Source organism: Tauraco erythrolophus, chromosome 4, assembly GCF_009769465.1.
Source record: "Tauraco erythrolophus isolate bTauEry1 chromosome 4, bTauEry1.pri, whole genome shotgun sequence".
Classification (NCBI taxonomy): Eukaryota; Metazoa; Chordata; class Aves; order Musophagiformes; family Musophagidae; genus Tauraco; species Tauraco erythrolophus.
In genome coordinates this window covers 63312693-63338340 of record NC_141468.1, presented here as the reverse complement: position 1 = coordinate 63338340, position 25648 = coordinate 63312693, and the positions used below count along the sequence as shown (strand labels likewise).

Sequence of the window (25648 nt, the reverse complement as noted above, 5' to 3'; positions counted from 1 at the left end):
AGGGCAAATTGTTTTGTGAATGATTAGAAAAAATCAGACCTTGGAAAACAGGCCTTTTTGCTTTGCTAAAGACATGATTTGGCATATGTGCTTTGCATCTGCACGGTTATTTTCCTTTTACAACTGATCTTTAGCATTTCTAACTCAGCAGGTACCTTGATATCAGATTTCAAAATACGGACATTTTACAAAATACAACTGTGATTTAAAAATAGCTTTTTGTCAACAGCATCCACTTCCAGGGAACAGTATTTAATGTCTGTCACCATGAATAGTTCTCCATTTACCTTTGAATTAAACAGCAGTTGTTCTTCAATCCTCCCTTCTCTCAGTAACATAAAAGCAACACTTGACCAACCTGCATTCCTTTGCTCTGCTTTTCTGTAGCAGTATGTTAAAGATAAGGTTCAGTGAAACCACATGCACTCTTTCTTTTTTTATGGTCCAAAGGGGAATGCAGAGCAGAAATACTGGACTCTTCATTCACATAGTTATGTTCCCAAATGTACATGATGTAGTAGTAAGTGAGGCAGAACCATCTACTCTTCAGTCTACTAGTTTGTGGATTTAATCCATAAAAAAAAAATCCAGATTTGTGAATGGCTGACTTGATTCTGATTTAAAATTGTGACATAAGAGGGCAGAAGAATCTGTTGAGTACAAATCCCTTAAGCTATAAAGACCTTGTATTGTCTTATGAACTCCCTAAACTATCATGCTGTGCCTCCTCCTTTAAAGTTTTGTTTAAAATTACACCATACTTATTTTTATTTTATATATTAAGATGACTTTGGTCAGTGACTCTTTAAAAATGAATTTTACTCTCGTTTGTTCATCATGCATCAGAATACTTAAGTATGTGCTAAAGTGCCCTGCTAAGATAGCAATAGCATATTGAGCTAAGTTCCTGAAGGAGGAATTCTGGTGCTGTTGTCAGTGATCACATATATCAAAAATACCAGGTCTTTCTAAAACTTCTAACAAGGCAGCAGGACAGTCCCTTGGTATGTTCTTGGAAAACTTGGTTCCATTTCAGTACAGCTGAAATTACAGGCTTCAGAAGTCTTATTTGCTTGTATACTAATTCATGAATGGGCACCTGAACAGAAACATATTTGAAGAAAGCTGGATGAAGCACAGCATTTGGTTTCTGAAGCTATTTGGAAGCAAACAAATAGATGACCTGTGAAAATCTGACACTTTTTTTTTATGTTTACTGAGAGAAAAAAGGAGCCAATTCTTATTCATGCCAGAAAAGGGAAATTTTATGACAACTCTTATTATTTGCAAGAAGTAGGAATTAATTCTATGCGTGCTAGACATGATCAGAATTTGTAAGTAGAGTTTTGGATATGCAAAGAATTCACTATGAATGTACTCTCGTTATGAATAGGTAACATCCTTGGTGTCATACGAGATCATCAGAAATTAGTCAACACGTTTCGGATAATGCGTCGAGCGGGTTACATCAATGAATTTGTTTCCATTTCTACAAATCTTTCGGACAGATGTGTCTACATTTCCTCTGATGGTGGGAGACTGTGCAGGTAAACATGTCATCAGAATTATCTCACTAGTGTACTTACTATAAACACTGGTTTATGCAATGTAAATATGCAGGGCTAAGACTTTCACTAGTACAGATTTAAGCAAATTCAGTAGAACTTGAGCATCTCCCTTCTCCTTAAATAGCCCCCATTCAAAACAGATATGAGAAACATACTGTATAGTCAAGCAACTTAAATAAGCCCATTTTATCTTTAAACAAAAGTCAAAACAAAATGTTGCTTCCATCTTCTTGAAAAAAAAAAAAAAAGGAGGAGGAGTTAAAATCAACCTGATTGGCAACTGCAGTAATGTCCAATGGAATGTTTTGCTTCCTGTGAAGCAAGAAGCAAGCAGCCACTCGCCTGATAATCCCGTGGGTGTGACATCACATTTTAGGATGAGAAGCTACTCTTTCTCTTCAAGGACCTTTACTTCTGGTGCAAAACTTCTTCAGGCATGTATAGCTGTTTGCTATAATACCAAGAACTACGTCTCACAATTTTCTTTTTTTTCATTGCTTACCCTTAAGTGGATAGGGAATTCAATAAACCTATAAGGAAGGTCTCCACCTTGAGATGCTTATACTCTTTGCTAGAAAGAGTGTCTGAATAGCAGTCATGTCACAGAGGAAAGAGTGGAAGATGATAAGATTTTGAGACAGAAAATCAGGTTGTTTTATCGTAGAAGCTAGAGACTTCAGTCAGCTTATGGCAGTACTGTGCTAGGTTATTTACAAGTAAAACATCTCTAGGCCCAAGTAATTAGCCTAAAGAACAAAGCAGAGATTGGGAGAGGCAGAGTGAGTTAATAAATATATGCATATTTTAGCATTGACTAGCTGTGTGCATATTTTGTGCGTACTTTAAAGAAGTAGCAGTCACAACTACAGTTGGCATTCCGCCTAATTCATTGATTGAAACTCAGAGTGTGTTGAATGTGGTTTGAGGCACACTAGAGGCTCCAAAATAGTACGTGTACAAACCATGAGTTAGTCATTTTGGTCAAGAGGTCCAGAGCAGGGGCATATTCAGTGGCAGAAAAATCTCCAGTCAGGGCTAATACCGGCCATTCTGCAGGTTTGGAGGTGCAGCAAAACTTCCGACTTGTAAAATAAAGACAAGTGAAATCATGTGGATTTCCAGGAGCTTACCAAGTTTGCTTTGTGGCACCCCCCGCCCTGCAATTGTTCAGATACCCCTGTTAACCATTTAAAAGTGCTCAATAGTCTTCAATCAGTTATTTAGACTTCAGAGTGGACTCCACAAGTGTCTTGTAGCTATTTGCTGCTTATAAGAGCAACTTGTCCAAATAGCAACAGCCCTTGACGTTTCATTCTTGCATGCCATCCTTTGTGTCAGTGTTTCCTTGCGGTAAGGAAGCCTTCAGAGATCCATGTGCTGTTCAAATTCATGGATTCATCTGAGGTCACCCATAGTAAATGCCAGTACTTTACATCATGTAAGTAACAGCAAAATATATTCTTGCATGCGGACGCTTCATCGCAAATTGTTGTACGAAGTCCCTGCAATATCCATAGAACTTAACGCTGTTCTTAACTTTGTAGATTGGGAAATATTAAATCTTTTAAAGCCATCAGCAAAATGTGTAAGTAAAACTAATAAAATGTTAATTTAAAGATGTAGAGAGGGGGAGGAAAAAAAGGCTTTCTCCTCAAAATTGAAATCTTAATTGTTTTACGCTTTTTGGGTACTTCATAGGCAATATGTCAGTTCAGGAGATCTGTGTATCAAACCAAGGTCTGAATAATTACTGATTGTATTTATGTGGCTATATCAGTTAAAGGTGGATAAATTTAAAAAGTGATTTATAAAATAAATTGTGCGTAGGCAGAGTTCTTACTGTAAGTAGAAATTAAGTTACCTAAGTATTTTGCTATGTTAATATTTTTTTTTCCTCAATTGTAGACCCTACATAATTGTCAAGAAGCAAAAACCTGCGGTTACAAACAAGCATATGGAAGAACTGGCTCAGGGATACAGGTACATGATTCAAATAGACCATATTCATCTTCACATCTATCTGTAAATACTGTGTGGAAATACTTCAATCATTCAGTATTTCACGATCTTGGGGTTAGCTATGTAGACAAGTCTACTCTCCTGTATAAATTAATGATCAAAGTATTGAAGGTTTTCTGTTTAAATTTGAATTAAGTCTAGTCATCTTACTTTGTCTATGAAATTTGGTGATTATACAGAATAAATACATCTCACAGCCCATCTTTCTGCAAGTGGAAGGCCTGAGGCAGTATTGTGCTTCTCCTGATAGAAAAACCAAACAAAGGAATATCAACTTAACTACCCTAAACTAGGCATATTCAGAATTAGTTTTGAAACTACTTGCAAATTCTTAGTTTGAGTGTTCAAAAAAAAAACCCACTTACACAAAGGCGTTTAAATTTAGCGTTAACTAAATTTTGCAAAACCATCACAAAAACTTACTAGATCACCCTTATACTTGCCTACATTTATAGTGATGATGGCTACATGCAGGAAGATTTTATTTAGTTGTTCAAATAAGTAACCTTGGTCAGTCAGACTGTGTGAAGCAGTGAATGAGCAAGGGGATTAATGAAAAAAAATACAGTTTCTTTAAATACGTAAAATGCATAGAACTTTTAATGTAAAAGTATTTCTTTAGTTTAACTTGTACACATTACATTCCTTCCATATATGTATTATGTAGTTTTATTTTTGCAGAAATGTAAGACAATACTTTTAGCGTAATTTTTTAATGTAACTGTAGGAATTTTGAAGACTTCTTGCACGAAGGCCTTGTTGAGTATTTGGATGTGAATGAAGAAAACGACTGTAACATTGCACTATATGAACATACGATTAATAAGTAAGTATGCATTCAGACTAAACACTGGTACAGGAAAAACTTTCATAGAGTGACTCTCTGAAATGCAAGCATATTAATAATGTTACTGTTTTCACACATACACACTGCTCTCTTGCTAATGGTTGAAACAACTCCAAATGAAAGCTAAAAAAAGAAAACTGTTTACACATATCCTAATTTTTCCATGGGATAGTTAGAAAAAGTGGTTTAGCTTTTGGGTTTTGGGAGGTCTGTTCCTGCTTCTAATTCTCAAAAATATAGAATCATAGAATGGTTAGAGTTGGAAGGGACCTCAAAGATTATCTAGCTCCAACTTCTCTGCCATGAGCAGGGAAACCCTCCACTACACCAGGTTGCCCAAAGCCTCATCCAGCCTGGCCTTGAAAACCTCCAGGGATGGCGCATCCACAACTTTTCTGGGCAACCTGTTCCAGTGCCTCACCACCCTCTGAGTGAAAAATTTCTTCCTTATATCTCATCTAAATCTCCCCTCTTTCAGTTTAAAGCCATTGCCCCTTGTTCTATCACTACATGCCCTTGTAAAAAGTCCCTCTCCAGCTTTCCTGTAGGCCTCCTTTAAGTACTGGAAGGCTGCAGTGTGAAATACTTATATGAAATACTTAAAGATGTATCCTTAATTTCTCTGGATGTGGCGCTTTTTTGTTCTAACCATTGGGCTGCTCATCATAAGTAATTTTATACAATAGGAATCCAGAAGGCAAATGGTTCCACACATTAAACGATGGTCTTAGCATATCATGATTGTCATTTGGAAAAATTTCTCTCTCTTACAGCTCTGGAGGGACCCTAAACAACTAACACTAAATGTCTGAAATGTTGGAATGAGACCTTCCTTTTGACTTTTGGATGTATAATAGGCCCTGATAAAAATATCTGTATCATTCTGTGTATTCTTTACCACAATTGTTTAACCCATTCCTGGTAGGTTATTTTCACTTAGAAAGATTGTCAGATTTTTTGTGTTTTCCACATGTAGGAAGGACCTCTGTCTTTTGACTGTGATTAAAGAGTCCACATTAAAACAAGAATTCTTAAAAATTTTTAAGTCTTCCTATCTTTATACTCTTTTTTTAATGTTTCTCAACTGAAAGCTGCATATAAGATGTTAGAAGTTATCTCCATGAAAAGTGTTATCAGTAGATTTATGCTCTATGTGTGAGCAAAGAGCAGCACACGCAATTGTTGTAACTTGCACCAAAATGAAATAACTTCCACAAAGCACCAGAGCTGAAAAGTTTAAGTTACTGGTCACCTGTCTCAGCTAGGAAGTTTAATGGGAGCTTATCACATGAAATCGCTGTTTAGTCAAAAATAGGAAGTGAACTTCCAGTGGGCTAGTGTGAGAAAATGACTCCACGATAACTGTTGGGGAGATTCTTGTGTTGTCCATCAACTTGTTTTGAGTTTAGCATCAATGCTGGTAGCTAATAGCGCCGTAAGTATCTGAGCTTGCACCGTATGAGCACATTGCTTCTTGTATTTAGCAATGATATTCCCTACATCCTGAATAGTTGATTTGTGTACCCCCTTCCCCCAGCTGATCATCTTGCGTTTTAAATGGTGCGACCATGTTGGTACAACTTGTTCTGGTAATACAACTGATACAATCCACTATTGTGAAGTATCCCATTAACATTCCTGCTTTTGTAATGTAGGCTTCTTTTAGCTACAGTATCCTCTCTTTACCTTTGCAATCCAATTAGGGGGTTTTTCTTTAGAGGATTTGACTCTGTTTAATGCGTTCAGTTTCTTCCTTACCCATTTGTAACTCTGATTTTCAAACCAGTGAGGTTGCCTTCCTTTCTTGGGCTCAGTTCTGGCAGTGGCGTTTTGACTTGCAGAAATTGAATTGCTCTGTAAAGTTTGAAAGTCTCTCATTAGCACTGTGCAATAGTTGATGAGATACTAGGATCTGCGTATGTTGCATCTTCTTTGATTGAAATAAAAGTTGACCTCAGTGGAAAAATACTTGTGTTGAATACCCTGTCTGAAAATGTTTATGCAGTTCCATGCACTAGTACCTTCTGAAGAAATGTGCTGACTTCACTGTCAGTAAGTCTTAAGCTTTCTTCTCTGAGAAGTGTCAAGAGTTCTGTGAGAAGTTCTGCAGAACGGAGGAGCAGTCTGTGCTTTAAATTTACTACTGTCTTTTAAGACCATTTTGCGATTATTTGACTGCAATTGGGATTCTACCATTCATATTTTTTTAAGACAGGCTTCAATTAACATAGTTGCTTTTTATCAAGTGGAGAAAAATAGTTGCTATCCTCTGGCCAGTGAGTGATGTTTAGGTTGCTCAAGCATATTTGTGATTTATAAAGATTTCTGGAACTGATAGATAATTTAAGAAGGTTTACTCCTCAGAGTTTCCAGATTTTTTTCAGTTTTCAGATTTCATTTTTTCCAATAGTACATACATTCTTTATGTAAGTTCCTGCTGGTCCTTGTCATTGGTCTGTATGTACTTGTGGGTAATTGCTCAGCCTTTTTGAGCTTGTGATGCTCTGCTGTCATTTGAGTGTTGTCATAATAAAGATTTTTCCAGTCATTTCCTTTGTAAACTCTTAAAATTTAGTAAGCAAATTAATTTCTTTAACTAGTAAAAAAAAAAAAACAATCTTCCAAAAGACTTCCAAGAGAAGTCAAACATTAAAGATGGGATTTTCAAAATGTAGTGAGTTTAAATGTGTGGGAGAAGCAATGTGTGCCTAAGCCCAAGCTCTGTATAATAACTCCAGAACGTTGTGAAAGATATGTTTTGGATCAGTTTAGTTATAATTATCTTTATTTCAAAATTCCCCATTTCCTAGTTACTTATCTTGATTTAAAAAGCAGATCTGCTCCAGCCAAGCTTTATTGTACACTCCATCTTTAGTTATTAGTCACTCCACTCACATCCCAATGCATGCTATGATTTAATTGTCTTTCTCCTCGGAAGCTCATGCCAGGTAGAACAAATTTTGTTATTTCTCAGTCTTTACTCGTTGTTGCTCTTTTTACTTCTCATCAGTACTGCCTTTTAACAACATAATCACGTCTAAAACATTTGCAGAGCTTTTCAAATGGTGTTTTATTATGCCATATCACCCATAGCACTGGGTCTGGTTTGGACACAGATGTTTTCCCTCTAACCCATGTTATATAACTGGCCTTGGAAAAATAAAACAACGCTTTTATATTTTTCAATACCTGCCTCTGTCTTGCTTTTCTTTCCTCCAACTCCCCAGTGGATTTCTAGATCTCTGAGATTGGTGATTTGGTGCAGAGGACTCTCATTACATGAGAGGACGTTCCTTAAGGCGTTTTGGGTCTTACTGCATAAACTGATGTTTTATTGTCTTACTGAGGTCCCTCAGGTTGTCATTATCTGGGGGCTTTCTCCATGATGGAAATTCATAAACCTTCATTTACTTCTCTTTCATTTATTTTCATGTGGAAACACTGAGAGCCAAAAGAAAAGCTTTTTTTTTTTAAATAAAACTAAAATAAAATAATAAAACTAAAATCCCATAGTGAATCTGTATTTTGAGGTCCTACTGACTTACATGTTCCTGAACAGGACTGAAGTATTATGTGATACTACTAGATTACATAGATTCTAGTTAAGATGTTTGTTCGCAAGGCTGCTATAATTGGTACTTCTTCTTTTAGAGATACAACGCATTTGGAGATTGAGCCTTTCACGCTTCTTGGTGTCTGTGCTGGGCTGATTCCATATCCTCACCACAACCAGTCCCCAAGGAACACTTACCAGTGTGCCATGGGGAAACAAGCAATGGGTAAGACTTTCTTTATTCCCTTTGGAGTGTCATGTAGCTATGTTATGTTTCTGAAGCTATGTAGCAAAAGTGACAAAATGGAGAAATTCTTTCTTTCCTAGTTCACATAAAAGCTTTGCTAGGAAGAGGAAAAGAGCACTTCTTTAGCTTAGAGGAAGAAAGAATTTACCTTTAAAAGTTGGAAAAATTGAAAGGAAAAAAAAAACAGTTTTACTTAATGGAGACTAGATCTGCAAGTCTTAAAATAAAAATTGGAGAAACTGCGGTAGTATTGCTTTTTTGTGTTTTTTTGGGTTTTTTAATAATCATCATGACTTTCAAGTTTTCAGTGTAGGTGCAGGATTGGCAGAATGTTTTTTTTCTCTCTTTATGCTGTGATGTGCTGTGGGTTTCCAGACAAAAAGAGTTTAAAAAAAGTGTTCTCACAAAGAGAGACAGAGCATGGAGAGAGGAGAATTTCCCTGAATAATGGAGTAGGTGCCCTAAAATTAAATAAATAAATAGTTACATTGACATTAGAGAACAAGAGGAATCCAAATGTGCAAGAGAGTGCTTAATTACTTGACCGCTTCCTGCAGTGATAGTTTAGATTTTAGGATTTTCTGTTTTGGATGAAGAGGGCAAGTAACAGCCTCTCAGCAAAACAACTGAAACAAAATTAATTTCCCAATCACTTAATAATTCTCTTTACAAATGTTTTAGCTGGTCAACAAAAACCAACCATTTTGTAAATTTGCTGTTGGTGGGTAATTGACACTAGGTAAGTCCTAATCCTTCCTTTAATGCACAGCTAACCTAGCATTAAGGCATCCAAGTCATATGGCCTGTGATCAAGCCAGAGCGAGTCCCGAGAAGAACCTGACCAGTAGTACATCAATTCAGACAGCTGTATTCAGACTTGTGCTGTACGTGCCAGTTTTATGTCTTGTATTGATGGCTTGCTTGCAAGTTAAGAGCTACAGTAGAACGACTCTGTGTCATGAAAAAACTACCACTTCTGTTGGGTTTACTAAACCATTTGTTTTGTGCTGTGTGTCCGAAACTGAAACACTGCACCTTTTGTGAGGCTTCTCCAGCGGAATTAATAGCAAAGTAACTGCCTTGTGCTGAACTGTCATGTTCAGCACATCAAAATAGCAGAAAATAGCAACAGATGTGTGTCCACCCTTTAACTTTATTTTTTAAAAAAAAAAAAGGAAAAAAAGAGGGGCAAGGCAATCTTTTTCCTTACAGTTCTCCCCCATCTCATTATCTTCCCCCACCCCCGAGTCTCTATTTTATGACTATTAGTCTCAGAAGGTTTGGTTAGTTACCACACACAGTTAAGCAGGATCAGTGTGTACAGAAAGCCAATTCAGTATCTGTGGAGTTCTTTTGTAGTTTTCTGTGTGAAGGTTTTTTTCCCGTTTTGTTTTGAGTGTCATTTGCAATTCATTGTCTGTGTTTTCTGAGGTTGGTGTATTCAGCTGCTTTGACCCTAGGTCTTGCACATTTAGCTCCTTGGATACAATCCTCTGACGTTCCTGCTGACGCTAGGAACACAAAAGCCATTGAATATCTTGAGCAATAAAAAAAGCCTTTGTTTCGGTTTGTTATGACAAAACACCTGACTCGAAGAATAAGCAGCTAGATAAAAGTACATTTTAAAAGTTGGCACATGACCTGAGCTCTATTTTGCTCAGCCTGAAGTATCTGCAAACACCTGAAGCTTTTTGTAATAACTGCTTTAAAAAAAGGCCACTGTAAGTGACAATATGTAGGGGCAGAACGTATTTTTCTTTACTCTTATTGATAAAATGAGACCTAGAGGATGTTCCTGAAACATTACACGTACTTTTTTCTCTTTGTATTTATGAAGAGATGTGATGTAGTGCTTCAAACTCTCACCTTTAAGTGACCGTCCACCCTTCTTGCTCTCTTTCACCATCCTGAAATTGCAGAGCAGCTCCTGGTCTAACATTGCCATGTGGAAAGTCTCACATCTAAGCCCACTGTGTCACTCCCTGGGCTGTCAAAACCTGGGGACATGGAGGGAGCCCGGGGCTCAGGCTGGGAAAGGAGAGCCTTGTGCTTTTCAACGCTGACCCCCTCTGACCATGCCATGGGGCTGTGCCAGCAGCTCTGGACCATCTTTGCTCTTTGTCAAGCGACACCAAGCTAGGGAAAGGTGTGAAAGCACAAGTTAAGTGGAGGGTGGGCATCAGAGTTTGCAATGAGCTCTGTAATCTGGTACCCCTGACAAGTGTTAGGTATTAAAATATGAATGTTACTGCTGGATAACCTTAAATATCCTGAAAAATACCTCCGTTTCATAGCAGAATGAGTCATCTTGTTGGAGGACTAGGGTTGCACTTAGTGAGCAAACTGAATTTCGGTGAAATGAAATTGACATGAAATCCTTCTGGTTTGGCATAGATAATTTACCATATGTTGCAGGTTGAATTCTAAGGCTGAGGGGAAGTTAGATTCAGTGGCAAATACAACAGCAGCTGCAAGGACCTCAGTTGAACGTTGACATTTCAGTGCAAAGTTAACAGTTGTAGCTTAAAATCTGAGAAGTATTTAAAATACAAGAGTCTGTCCTGTTTGCATTCCATGTGTTTCTAAAATAATGTTTAAGAGGAGCAAAGCCACCTACAATTAGAGAAATAATTTTAAATGGAGCTTTTCAATTCCATTAAGACATACAAAAATCAATCAGTTTTACACACTGTACCTCTGACTGTGAAGCATTGTATAAAAGCCTAATGTAAGAAATGAAAACATACACGTTTTCCTGCCAGTAATCCACCATATTGCACATGCACATCTGTGAAGGCGGCACTGTGGGTACACAAAGCAAGCTGTACACTCTCACAGCCCAACTGTGCACTGAAGTTTCAACCCAAATGTCATCACACAAGCCTGGAATAAGGAAAGGAGGGTTTGAGTGTTAATTATTACTTTAACCTGTGAGGGAGCAGAAGGTATTTGAGGGGAGAGTGGTGGGTGGGTGAGAACTTTGTTGCTGAGGTTTATGTTGAAGCAACTTCTTTAGTACAAAAAAAAAAAACCTCTCACTGTATCATGTACCTTCTGCTTTGCTTCTGTGAAATAGCAGAGCCCTCGATACGCTGTGCTATAACCAGATGAATGTGTTAAGATTGAGTTGAGAAGACACACGTTTGAAGGAACTGAGTGCTGGGGTTGTTAGTTGTGAAAGGCTGCTTGGTGGGCTGGGAGCCAAAATGCTGCCAAATTTTGTACAGCTAGCCTGTTGGCAGAGATTTGAAACAAACGTCAAAACCAGGTGTTGCTGGTGATCACAGCTGGACCTGGGTGCTTTGTGGCCAGGGCTTGATTCTGCTGCTGCTCTTCAAGGAGCAGTGTTTGTGCCCTGCAACACGGTCTCTTTTTGCCAGGTCTTCTCTCCCTGGTAGCAGACACAGAAGTGCTGAGAGAGAAATGAGCCAGACTACCTCTTCTAGCTTACCCATAATCTTTTTAACTGACTTCTTAATCTTTCTGTGGTGAAAAGAATACTTCAAATGCTGAACATCCAGATCACTTAATACGTGTACTGTGAAAATCTCTCTGAGTTGAATTATAGCCCTGTCCACAATGTTCAGTGCAGCATTTAAATATGATACTTCTTTCTCTGTTGGTTTGTGCTCATATAAAAGGACACAATAGTAGAAAATCCATGGTGAAATTTGGGGAAATACAGAAGTACAGCAATTCTTTTCTTGGCATGTGCGATAATAGCCCTTTTGGCTCATATCTTAAGTAGATTGATTTCTTTATCCTTGTTAATTTTGATTATACAGTTTAATGTTGCTGTAAGAAATACACCAGAGATCTGGTTAAACGCTTGTTTTATCTGGCTCTGTGTTCTGGTGAGTTCTCAAAACTTTCTACATCAGAATAACAGTATCCCATTTATGCTACATATCAATAGATAGCATTTTTATAGTGATTACTTCACACTGAAGCATGATCAAATGATACTTTAAAAGAGAAAAAAACCTTGTCAGCAAATGGAAAAAAGGAAAGAATGCACACGTGCATTCGCAATATACCAAGTTCTGAGAAAAGCAAGAAAAATATCTTTGTTGTATCCAGGTCAACCTTGTGTGTTTTGCTTTAAACCGGGCTAATTACCAATGAAAAAAATCGGTTCTTGCTGTTGGGATAATTATAAATATGGGTCATTATGAGCAGGGTTTGTTATGGTGAAGTTTAATTATACTTTACTTTTGCATGGCTGTTTGGCTGAAGCAGACAAGGGCTCTGTTCTTTCAGAGAGAAAACAGAAATAAAACTAGTGACTTCCTTCATTTCAACGCCCCCATAGACATCTCGTCCCAACACACCAGTCCTCAAAAGAAGAGAACTGCTTCTTAATTTTAAATAAGCAGATTGTGGTTTAAGGCTGTGGTTTGTTAGACCAGTCTAGAGAAGGCATTATTTGTATAACCTTTAAATCATAGCAATTAAGACAAATAGTGCTGATGTATGGCATGCTTTTTGGCTAATTTATTTCGCTTGTGCTCTTCAATCACTCTCTAGCCAGTTTCTTTCCTACTAGGATATCCATCACTGATATATATGTTTATGTTTTCCATTTTATATGATACAGCATTCAACTCCTGAAGAATTGCCCGAATAGAGCTTATTATTGAAGCTCAAAATACCAGTAATGTCAGTCACTCATGGCTCCTGGTGTGATACGAACAGTAACAGTTCTATTAGGTTTATCTGAACCTCTGATAAAAATACCAGTTTTGGAATACGTGAAGCATCTGAGAGAAGTAATTTGCATTACCTAAAATAGGTAAAAGTGTCATCTGTAATCTTTGCTCTGTAGGGGATTTCAACAGATTGTTACTGAAGTATAAAGGACAGTATCAGGTGCTCCAGACTTCATCCCATCTTACTGTCTCTAGCTAGTGAGCTGTAGCAGGTACTGCATATAAGCTTCTCAGAGGAGAAAAAAATTGCAAGCATTTCAAAAGTGAAAGTTGGTGTGGCATACGCAGCAGCAGATTTCTCTCAACAACAGAAAAATATACCTATCCATGAAACTTTTCAGATGAGGTCTACAGCAGAAAACCTATCCTGAAAGCACACAGATTAGTCATTCTAGGTGCAGAGGGAAAAAAATGGTCTAAACCTCTTAAATTTTTAATTTGGAAGTAGATTTTCCTAGCTGTATAGTGGGAAAACCAATTTATTTATCAAAGTACAATGAAAACAATGTTTAATACTTAGGCTAAGGGAATATCAGAAGTAATAGGGCCTTCAGATGGTGGGCCTTGCAAAAGGGGACAGGAGGAGTCTTCAGTGTTGACGAATCCAGGCCCTACCAGGTTGCTTCTTACTGGAGACAGAAAATACTGCTCAAGGATGATTAATTTCCTTCTCCAACAAAAAGAGAGGAAAGCAACTGCCCAAAAGCAAGAGACAAATAAAGTGTCAGCTCCACCAAATCTTCCTCGCTGTTTGAAAATGCCCGTGGCTTCAAATCCATTTTCTAGAACCAAGGAAAGCCCAGGTGTGCAAGAGCAGGTCATAACAGTCTATTTTCAGACAGTATCTATTGAGCTGTCTCCCTGTTCTCGTCCTTGGGAAGTGTAGACCTGTGGCGGTTTAGGAGCGAGCTTAGTGCCATGGACAGGGTAGGTCTTTGGAACTGCCCTTGATGCTGCCTGATTTGAGATATTTGATTTTCTAGACATTTTATTTAAATGCAGGCATTTGGAAATTGCAAGTAGTTGCTTATAAAACATGAAGCTGGCCTCCCCTAAGAGCAGATTTGTGTTCAGCTGTGCTATATTCTAGCTATGTGAAGACTTCATTACACACTGACTGCTTTGACCTTTCCTTGAAAGGAACCAGCCTCTGAAATTGCAGGAGAACATGGAAAGGTTTTGAAAGGCTTACCTCCTAAGTACAAGTACTGCAGAATATTTAGTACTTAAAACTCTAAAACAAACTTTTCAGACTATAATTTCTTAATTGCTTAGAGACATAGCATAGTCCTGGTACAGCAAACTCTAATAACATACGATTGCCTTAACTTTTGTTCAGCTATACAACAGTTTATGTTTCCCTGCTGGGTGTTAATTATTTTTTCCTCAGATTTCAGAAGACACTTTGGCAGTCTGATGGGACAGGGCCAAAAATTTCAGTCTCAAGCTGGGAGGTCTATACAAAGGATTGAATTCTGAACCATAAATTTAAAATTAATTTCATGTAAAAAGACAAATATATTGTGAGTGAATTTCTACTGTAGTCTTTCTAGCAATGACACCTCTAATTTCAGAAAGTAAATCAGTCTTGGCTGCTGCTAACTGTATGCTTTGTTCATGCTTTGTGACACTCTTAACACAGGCTGCTGTTGAACTAATTATTGCCCAGAAAAAGGAAGGAAATATGATGTGGAAGACACAAAGCTTGATCCACAGTTCCTCTTGAACTCAATGGGAGTCTTTCTATTGATTCTCATGAAATTTTGGATCAGGTCTATGGAACACAAGTTCAACTCTCTGAAAAAAAAACAACTTCATACTTGAACTATTATTCAGTGTCATGATTAAAAAAGAAATCTTATTTGCTTTCAGTCATGTAGGACTTGATTTTGATTTCTTTTGTTGATCTTTTTGTCTTGATGCTTAGGTTTTTCCTGTTTAAGAAAAAAATAAAGAATTCTTTCTGGAAGCTTAAGTTAAGAAGCCACTTACATCTTTATTTAAATATAATAATGTAAAGTTGTTTTGGTTTGTTCTCTTTTACGTTGTTTTTTTTTCCTCCTTCTTTTGTTGAAAAATTTCTATTTAAATTCCTCAGTTTGTGGTTTTTAGTTCATTTGCATTTTGGTAATTTTTTAGCCAAAACCTTTCTAGGAAACTTGCTAATGTTCAAACACTTTTGTTTTTCTTTTACATACAGGTACTATTGGATACAATCAAAGAAACAGGATAGATACTCTTATGTATCTTCTAGCCTATCCGCAAAAGCCAATGGTAAAAACAAAAACAATTGAACTGATAGATTTTGAGAAACTGCCTGCTGGACAGAACGCCACAGTTGCTGTGATGAGCTACAGTGGTTATGATATTGAAGATGCCCTTGTCTTAAACAAGGCCTCTTTGGACAGAGGTAAGAACCATCAATTCTTTCCTGTGTGTTCTAATACATGTTTTAATAAACGTATTGTCTTATGGTGTTGTTCTGTAATAACTTCTATTGCAGTTATGAGCAGTACATCTCCAATTAAGAAGTCGAATTCCAAAACTGCTTTGAATGCTTTTGTTTGTTTTCTGCATGAATAGCAATTATGATTCCATGCTTGCAATAGTGCGGTCAAGTTGCCAACGTGCGAATAAACTTCTGAGTATGGATATTATAAGAAAAAATGAGTAACTTTTGACCTCAAATAAAAAAGCATAAACGGTCCCTTTTTGAAAATACTTAGTTTACAAAAATGTAAGGTATTTGATAATTTGTTCTGTTGCACTTGCTTTTTGGATGGTTACCTGAACCTTTGTTCATTACTAGCAGAGGGGTCTCATCATTTTCACCAGAAATGAAAGCAATAGATGAAATTAGACTTCTGAATGTGTTTGGGAAAGGAATGGAACACGTGGCAATTTTTGTCATTGTGAACTTGATACTCTGAGGGAGCAATAGCAGTATTGCCTGCTTTCTGAGGGAAAATAATAGCATTGTCTAGAGCAAAATGATGTAGTGTTTATCAGACATAAACTAATGACTCACTTCCTTAAAAAAAAAAAAAAAAATCTATGAAGTGCAGTGTGTTTTAAATAAAAGTGAATAAGCACCAAGTAGAAAGTAACTAAGTGAAACTTATGTTTGTGCTGCTGTGGCCTGTCTCACTGCAATTCTTCAGCATTTTATGTTAATGCTGCTGGCGGTCGGAGGAGAGTTGCCTGAAAACTTAGTCTCTTTTCTCTCTCTTTTCTAAATAAATTCCCTTGAGAGAAGACATAGTGCAGTGTGATGAAATTGGTTTTAGTTTCGGGTGGCCAAAATCAGATCCTTCCATGACTTTATTCCCCCCACACTCCCTTCCTCCTAGTTGCTAGGCAGCAATAATAGTATTCCTAGACATGTATCTTTGGCCTTAATGTCTGCCGCATTTAATTTATGCCTCCTTTTCTAAAACAACAACAGGCATGATTTAAAACTGAATGTTTTCTTTTCTGGTAGGCTGGTAACATTTACAGGGGGAGCTGTGGTGCTTGTCAGGAGTTACTTGACGTAATCTAAAGATACAGATATACTGTATGTGACCACAACCATCTTTCAAATGAACTAAAATAACGTAGGATTATTAGAAAGCCTTGCTCTTGGCTGTCTGTAATTCTAAATGAGATGCAAGTGTTTAGTATTGTGACTAGTTGCTGTACTTGGAGAGAAATTCCAGATATGCTACTTTTCTCATCTAAAACCCAAATCAAATCTATTTTATAACGATATTTGTAATTCAGAATTCTTTCAGCTGGGAGAAGAGTGAGTAATGGGGTGATTATATGAAATATTCAATCAGTACTTTCATAGTAGGCTAGCTTGTGTCAACCACAAACATGAGTAAAAGTTCAGGTTTGTTAGAACTCCCGAAAGGAAGAAGTGCTGTTCTTGTCCTGTGACAGTCTGTTCTATGTTATGTCTCTCTGAACCACCAAAGGTAAGAGAAATGATGTGTGCGCGCAGAGATATAGAAGGGGATTAGCACAACTTCAGAATTGAACCGTAGTCCAATGTCTGAAAAAAGTAGCATGCATGATCTGATTTTTAAATTGTGAGCTACTAAGTATCCGTGTACAATGTTAGGCATATTCAAGACAGTGAATAATCTAACCAATAAAAAAATATTTTATGTTTGGTAGCTCATCAAGTGGATCAGCATTCTTATTTTATTCTGATAATGTGTTGTAAAGAATCTTTGAACTCCTAGGCAGACGAGTTTGTGTTACATTTTAGGTTTCGGAAGGTGTCTTGTATATAAGAATGCCAAGTGTACACTGAAGCGTTACACAAACCAGACATTTGATAAAGTTATGGGTCCGATGTTGGATGCAGCTACCCGTAAACCAATCTGGCGCCATGAAATTTTAGATGCTGATGGTATCTGCTCTCCAGGTATGTCAAGCTACATGTTTAATCATAGAATCATAGAACGGTTAGGGTTGGAAGGGACCTCGAAGATCATCTGGTTTCAACCCCCCTGCCATGGGTAGGGACAATTTCCACCACACCAGGTTGCTCAGAGCCTCATCCAACCTGGCCTTGAGCACTCCCAGGGATGGGGCATCCACAACTTCTCTGGATTTAAGTCATGGTATGTTCATAATCTGAAGTAGAAATTAATGTTCTGTTAATATTTCTTGTGCACCTTGTTTTATGCTTAGTGTATTTTTTTCTTTTCTTGAAGGTGGCAGTATTTCAATGGAAAATTAAAAAATGTTAATTTCTGAAAGCAGTGTGGTACCAGTCAGGGTTTTTTTTGTGCATGAGGAAATGGAGCTTTATGTTTCAGTGAGTCTTTAACAGCGTGAATCTGTTGAAGCATTAGAACTTGTATGCTTCTTATATCTCCAAACTGGCAAACTTTTAATACTGTAGTTTTTTTACTGTTTGTGTCTCATGTGTTCTGTCATTGTTGGTTTTTAAGGACAGATTCCTTATTACTTTGATTTCGTATGTCAAATCTTCCTAGCATGCTGTCAGTTAATGCAGTTGTTTGAGGAAGTAAAACCTAGTGGTTTTAGCACTTCAGAAATTTATTTGGAGAGAGATAAGAAAATAAATACAACTACACTTAGTTATGAGGATAGGTGTATAACTTCCCAATGGTAATAAATTTGAGAAAGAATCTTCCCTTATTGTCATCCTTCAGTCACGAAACAGCTTAATAGATCCGCTAAGATCTAATAAGAAAGGTCCTGTAAAAGGCACTAAATGTTATTCCATTATAGCAACACAATTGGGTCACTTTTGCTCTTTAACACATCACAATGGAGCTTTCGAAGTTAATTTCAAAAAAAAGAGCAAGAATCTTCTGAAGTACTAGGATAGATAGGACTGGGGAGGACTCCACACTGAGGCTGTTCCAGGTGTTTAGGTAAAAACCTCTTTGAAATAGTTCATATGGACACAAAAGAGACATAGGCTGAAGTTCAGTGTAATTTTGTGGAGGAGGTGGGAGGCATGTACTTGATGTGCATTAGTATTGTTGGGCATGCTGCTGGTCTGATTTTCTGTGTGAAGGGAAGGATAACGGAATGGAGGGAAAATAGCTGATGTATGAGATCAGAAGCAATAGGAAAAACTAATAGCAAGGAGAGGCTGAAAGTAGCACGCACAACTCATTGTGGAAGTGAATGTGTGTCCCGAATTTAGGTGTGAATTTCTAAAATTTGTCAGTTACAGTGTTGCTTGTTAATTTTCTCTATACTCATGGCAGATTACTTCAGATGCTTTTGTGTATTCTTTAGACTCAGGATATGTTAGCTATTCTCATAATGCACCCAGCATACAAGCTGTTCCATTTTGTTTACCAAAAAAAGCTAGTTTAATGATTCCCTTACCATGCAGTATTTACAAAAATAACATGATATACTTCCTGGACATGTTCCTCCCAGTTTGTCTTCCAGCTTACCTTTTTTTAAAGCTTAAAATGTATTTCTAACACAGATAGCTTTTATGATATGTTTTCATAATACTTTTTTTTCTTGTTCTTTGTAGGTGAAAAAGTAGAAAATAAGCAAGTCCTTGTGAACAAATCTATGCCAACTGTGACCCAGACACCTCTGGAAGGGAGTAGCGTGCCTCAGCAGCCACAGTACAAAGACGTGCCAGTAACGTAAGTTGCATCATAACTTTATAGTTGGGGAAGGTAGATGGAGGAAAGGTATCTGAGAAAATATTCAATTCTAGAAAAGTCAAAGGAATAAACTTCCCTCTGCAAATTAGACCTAGTTCTCCAGGTCTTGATTTTTCACAGGATTTTTCAGATCCTAGGTTGTTTTTAGAAGTGCCTAGCTGCTTAATCGCTGATGAGTTAGATTCTGACACCTGAAAGGCTGGAATTGCAAAGAGTAGGAGGAATCCTTCTGAAGATGTATGTATAGAGAGGAATCACTGAGTAGGTTCCCAGGAGAATCTGAGGAGAAAGCTAAGACAGCGGTAGAGGGGAGAGGAGTCACTCATGGATAAAGTGATGGAGAAACAGGAGAAAAGCAGGATGAGTGGGAAGGTAGAGAACACGAGTGTACTTAGTGAGGGGGCACATCTCCTCCATACTGGCTTCTAGAGAAAATGGACATCTCTTTCTGTACTTCATACTGTGTTCTGCCCTTGGTTCATTTCCACACCTGCACCTGATGCATAGTTTCAGTCAGGATATTATGCCTTAATTTTGTTCTTAAATTATCATGGTATGTGCCTTAAACTCCTTTCTTCAACTATAACTGTCTATTAGGCTTTTGTTTGTTTAACTGAAGATCCAGAAATTTGCAATATACTAGGAAGCTCTTTTCCTGTCAAGAAGAGCCCAAGCAACAAAAAAAACTATACCTTGTTCTTTAGAAGTTCAGCTTAATTCTCCCTTTGTTTCTATTGTATCTCTTAAGCCTTTTTTTTTTTTTTCCCCCCGAAACATACCCTAATCTGGAACTTCATATACATATAATCTTTGCTCCATTGACCTCCCACATATAAGTTCCATGAAGAATATAGTTCAGCCAGAAGATTACCAATGCACAGATACCTGTTTGTAACTTGTGTTTGGTTCATAGACGTAAAACTCATGTTTTGTCTTCTTGTACTAGCTACAAAGGTGCAACTGATTCTTATATTGAAAAAGTCATGATTTCGTCAAATGCAGAGGATGCTTTCTTGATCAAAATGTTGTTGAGGCAAACTAGACGTCCAGAAATTGGAGATAAATTTAGCAGTCGTCATGGGCAGAAAGGTAAGCTACATATTCGAGTATGCCTACTATACATACATAAGCCTACTATACTTACGTAATATTATCATGCATGCTCCGTAAATGCTTCAGATCTTTTATGAATGCAGTGGTAGAAGACCATATCCCTTTTTTTTGTTTAAGTTCACCTAATTTAGTAATGATGTTTCTGGAACTGAGGAGAAGAATTGGCAAACACAACTCTCTGTTGACTTATGAACCTGAAAAATACAGTAGTTGCCTATTTTAAACAAGAACAGAGTTTTGAGTTTTGGTTGGTGGGGGTTTTTTCACCCCAAGTATGAATTTGATTTTAAGTGATAGATTTGTTAATAGGTTATCGAAAGAGATTGGAGGAAATGAACAGAAAAGATGAGAGATGGAATGGTATATTTGCAAGTCCTCTGTGCAGACATACTGCTCTAAAAACAAGACTACAGATGGATAGCTCAGAGCCATGGTGTGAAAAGGAAGCAAATCAGGAATGCAACTAAGAGTACACCAGCAGAGACTGAAAAGAAGGGGAAAAAGTTTTTAAAAGTACATCTGGAACATGATCTGGGGCACCTCTGGATCTTCAAACAGAGTTGAAAACGGGTACCTACTAGAAAACTGCTTGGTGGCATGTAGCTGTCTAGTGTTAATGGTAAGGTGAAAATCAGAAGCCTGTTTCCATATCTGTTGGAAAAAGCGGTGGACTCCCTTTGACCTTAATGGCAAAAAAAGGGGACTCAGAACATCCTCTCTGAATCTCAAAGGGCTGGGCAGTGTGGGACAGGTGTTAAGAAAGTGACTGAAAACATTTCTAACCAACTGACTTAAAAGCATGTTTTGATCCCATTGATCTCAAATTGGGACAGGTTTTGACATGTTTTCATCTATCTGTACACTTGAAAAATCTTGATTTGTTTTTTTAGTACTTTCAGCATGACCTTCTGCCTTACTGTATAGGCTGTGCTAAACCTGTTACCTGAACGTTATAATCTTGTTACATTTTTAGGTCTTATTTTGGTTTGAGAAGATTGCTTGATCTCGTCAGATGTATTGGGTCAGCAAAGAGGTTGATATTACCAAATCCCTTCCATTGCAGCACATACACTCCTCTCCTGTTACTGGGCAAATATGACACTGTCTTAATAACTACTGGAAGAAAAAAATGCTTATTTTATTGCTTTGATTTCTGAGGAGCTGGAACCAGATGGAGTTTAGAAAGAACACCAGCCTCTTACAGTGGTAACACAAGTATCTGCTAGGTCTATGTGGAAGGCAGAGAGAGGGAACTGAGGAAATAATAGAGGATGCTGCTTAGATTTAAAACATTAATACTTAAAACTAGTTGTAGTCAATGGACTTTGCAGTAATACATCAAATTAATGATACTTGCTAGTGGACATTGTCTTGCAAACAAACTGGCCTTTCGTGAGCAGTGTTCTCTTTTGTCAGAAGACACATAGAAGAGAGTGCTTTTTGTTAGGAGGAGCACTCTGAAAGCATCCCTTTCAGCCTACAAATTATATTAAAGAAGCTGCTCAGTTAATCGTGATAAATATGGTCATTCGCATGAAAAATTTAATCAGGGAAGTTTTTTCTCCTATCTTGGGCTATTGGTGTTCACCTAGTTGAACAAGATTTAAATGCGACTGATTTTCATATTTCTCCAAAAATCAAGAAAAAGGGTGCTCCACAAATCTAGAACAGACAGAGGACAAAAGATGGAAGAATGACAGAAGGAAACAGAATTCTATCAGGCAGGCTGCAATATGGCCTTAGCATGCTACTAAATGCACATAAGGCATCTCACAGTCTAGAGCAAGCTCATTTTAGATGTCTTGAAGCACAGACGTCTCACGAGTACTTTTGCTACTTATCAAACCTGATATTCGTGGTCAAATGCAGAAACAACTAACACACTGTATTGGAATCTGGTGGAATTTTCTTTAATATCCCAAAAGCTGTAGAAAGTTAGTAATTTTTTTTTTTCCAGTGTAAAATGGAAATCCCATGATAATGAAAAACAACATCCTAAATACTGTAGGGAGCTTTGAGGGTGCCCATAATTACGCCTGGCATTGCATCAGGTTAGGGTGACTGATCCCCCATCTATCTGTGCTTTAGACCTATAATAATAATAGGCCAAAACCATCAATTTATTCAGAATAGCAAATGTCCCTTTCAGCTTAGTTTTGGAGAGAGCGTCAGAACATTGCAACAATTGTGTTACAGAGTTGGCAGGCATGTGCTTGTTAGCTTGGTAGCTTGTTAGTAGTAGTAACTTCATAGCTTGTAGTCTGTAGTAATCTCTTGTGATTGGGGCAGTGATCATGTTCTAAATTATTACATTCTTCTAAGATACATAGTCTTCCTAGTAGTAGACCTCTCAGTTCACTGGCTTGTAGTATATTTTGGCAAAAAATTTTAGAATAAATGGGAGAAAGGAGAAATGTGCTTAGTGGAGAAAATACATGTGTTAGATACCAAGAAAAAAAATACTGACAAGAACTGTGTAGTTTACTGTTCTGCAGCTTCAATATACAGTGAAGAAGCAGATACTGACATTAATGTTAGATTACAGGCAATGATAGAACTGAAAAAAAGGCATGAAAAGGAAAGGGAAAATCTCCTGCTTAAAAATACAGCTAGCGTTATCCTTCTCTGACATCAAATCGGGGAAGGATTAGTCATAACAGAGGAATATAGACAATTTTGAAACAGAAATTGTAATACTAACGGTTCAACATTTTCCATTGAGAGGATTTTTAATTAGCCCTGAATTTGTTCTCTCATCTTCATCTGAATGCAGGCGATTATCAGTTCAAGTTTAAGTTGTGGACGTTAGCTTTAAGCCAATCATAGGGCCATTTAAACCTATGATTAATTTAAACTAACAAGTACCTTGGTTCAGTGAGGAGAGAGAGAGACTGTTCCTCTCCTTTTTTGTTGTTGATCTTTTCTGTGAAGTAGTTTTATTTTCTAGAAGGAATGTGTGAAGATGAGATTTGATTTCACGGAATTATAGTAGTAGTTCTAAAATAATTAATTACGTGCAAAATAAGAAATTGCACAAACTTCATTTCTCAAGTTTTTTTCATGGGCTTTTTCCTGTATTCCGAAGTTATACTTTGTTGCTGAGGCAGAAAGCAGAGTAACAGAATTGGAAAGTGCCTGGGATATGACAGATCAAATCTCACAAACAAGCTTTAACCTTCTGTTACAGAAGAGTCTTTCGTTAAATATGTAGGTAGATTTTGTAGACTCTATAATAATGTAGATCTATGCCACCAAGTATGTCTTTGCTGCCTTCTTTGTGTCCTCTCACATGTCAACACGGTATTGGCAAAAGTCACCACTCTGGCCTATCCACTACACCCTCTTGTCATTCAAGTCCGTGTTTTAAGTACACTTCTTGCAAACTGCCTGTAAAAGCTAGCCTATCCTTCAAGACCTGTCAAGAAAGAAGTGTATGAGGAGGAGAAAAAACCCGAATGAGGCCATCACGTGGTGTTGGGAAACGCAGCAGCAAATATTTTGATCAATCTCAATATTCAGCTTCAAACTGGATGTTGCAGTAAGATCTTTGTGAGTGGGACTGTTGCTTTAGTCTATTAAGCTCTTAAGCTTCTAATGTCTCACAAAAAAAACACATACCTACCAGGGAGGACTTATCTTGCACTGTAGGACTTTGTTTTAACTATATTGCATCATATTTTTTCCAGAAGGATAAAGAAAGTTTTTGGTTAATTATTTTGTTTTTTAATCTTGCATTCTTCAGGCAAAGTCACTTTTCAAAGCGCAGAAGGCTAAAGGATTGTTAAACTAAAGAAGCTTCATCTGAGTTCCATACAAGCTAAATTATTATATTTCCAGATTTCCTCTTGCTTTGCTACAAGCCACAATGAGGAAAAAGTTGGGCTCCTTTGATGTGAAAAAAAGCAATATATCACTTCTCTGAAAGAACATTTCTCAGTCTCTCATGTGAAAAAGGATTAACACCTCCAACAAAGGTCCTGTAGATCACAGAACTAAGCAGCAATACTGAACAGTATTCCTGAGGAGTGGAAAAACTGTATTTAAGCAAGAGATTGTTTGAACTGGCAAACAGAAGCTTTTTAATAGCTGAAGATCTAAGATAAAGGATTAAACCTTTCTGAAGTATCTGCACTTAAACAACGCTAAAGACAAGGAAGCGAGTTTAAATTCATGAAAGATGGTCTTTGTTTTCCTAAATGAACCATGTTCTTTGGTGTCAAAACAAAATCCATTCACAGCATTGTCAACTGCATAAACGTCATGACAATATGGCTTATCTACCAAAGTCTGACCTTGCTTGCTTTTTAAAATTTTTACTAGTTTGAGCATCTGCCTTCTGCTTGCCTAACTTCATAGTTGTTGAGAACAACTTACCGTTCGCCTTTTAATGCACACTTGTGCAGTACATGTAAGCAGAACACGTGAAGTGAGATGTTAGTTTTGAGTGGCTACTTGTGTCTTTCCCCCCATGTTACAAGTCAGACGTAACTTTATCTCTAATAAAACATCAGTGGGTTTATAGGAATTAGATGGTTGAAGTGGCAGTAGAAAGAATTTGCTCTTACCAACTGCAGGAATGTGGGATGATTAGTAGTTATTAGGCATCAGGAAAGGTAGGAATTTCTTACCTTATTTTTATCTTCAGAAGCTGAATATGAGAAAATGAGATGTCAGAATGCCATTAAAACTTTTCATACCGTTTTTTCTATTTATTTTTAACAAAACTGCTGCTTAGCTTGCTGTCTTAAGAAGAAAATTACGGCATTTTTTATCTCAGGCAGCAAACAGGTAACCTTCTGACCTTTTCAGTAAATCCTCAACTGAACCTCTGAAATTAGGGTGATTTAGCATTTTATGGCACAGAATAAAAATCTGTAATTCTGTTTCCAAATAGTGTATCCTGAACACACATTTTATTAAGCTCTTGACTCATTCAGCCATGTGTATTTTGTAAAGTTCCTATGGTTATTGTTTTACAATAGCTGCTTCCAGGAGCATTGTAAGGGTTTCAATTAATCAGCTCTTTGTGTGCTTCAGACTATGCAAATTTATCACATCAGACCATTCAGCAGCTCATGGGAAAGCAGTGTACAAACTGTATTGTCTTCTAGCACCTCCTCTCATTTAGAGTGATGTTTTTAATAAGAAAACTAATCAAGTTTACTTATGCATTATTTATCTGTTAATTTTAATTCTGTTCTTTACCTGTTATGTCAAATGGGATGTAGCAAGTGATATGATAGATCAGTGAATGATTCAATATTGAACAAAGCTTATGTGATGCAGCACTTTTTTTCTTCTGGACTTGTTTTATGCTTAGTTAGCCAACACAGTATGTAATTAGAGAGTTTTGAAGCAGACGTACATTTTTGTTTAACCTTACTAATTTTTGCAAATCTCTGTCACTGGTCCACGATATATGGCGCTGTGTTAT

At 37.3% G+C, this 25648-nt stretch overlaps 1 protein-coding gene across 3 annotated transcripts in view; it reads left to right on the top strand.

Annotated features, from left to right (window-relative positions):
• POLR3B (RNA polymerase III subunit B) overlaps positions 1 to 25648 on the top strand; it is a 78837-nt gene that overhangs the window by 34817 nt on the left and 18372 nt on the right. For all 3 annotated transcript variants that reach the window (XM_086611125.1, XM_086611126.1, XM_086611127.1), the window contains exons 16-23: positions 1394 to 1547; positions 3474 to 3548; positions 4315 to 4413; positions 8086 to 8213; positions 15144 to 15353; positions 17199 to 17357; positions 18963 to 19080; positions 20048 to 20190. In XM_086611125.1, the coding sequence (XP_086467251.1) occupies positions 1394 to 1547; positions 3474 to 3548; positions 4315 to 4413; positions 8086 to 8213; positions 15144 to 15353; positions 17199 to 17357; positions 18963 to 19080; positions 20048 to 20190 (1086 nt within the window). The remainder of the gene's footprint in view (positions 1 to 1393; positions 1548 to 3473; positions 3549 to 4314; positions 4414 to 8085; positions 8214 to 15143; positions 15354 to 17198; positions 17358 to 18962; positions 19081 to 20047; positions 20191 to 25648) is intronic.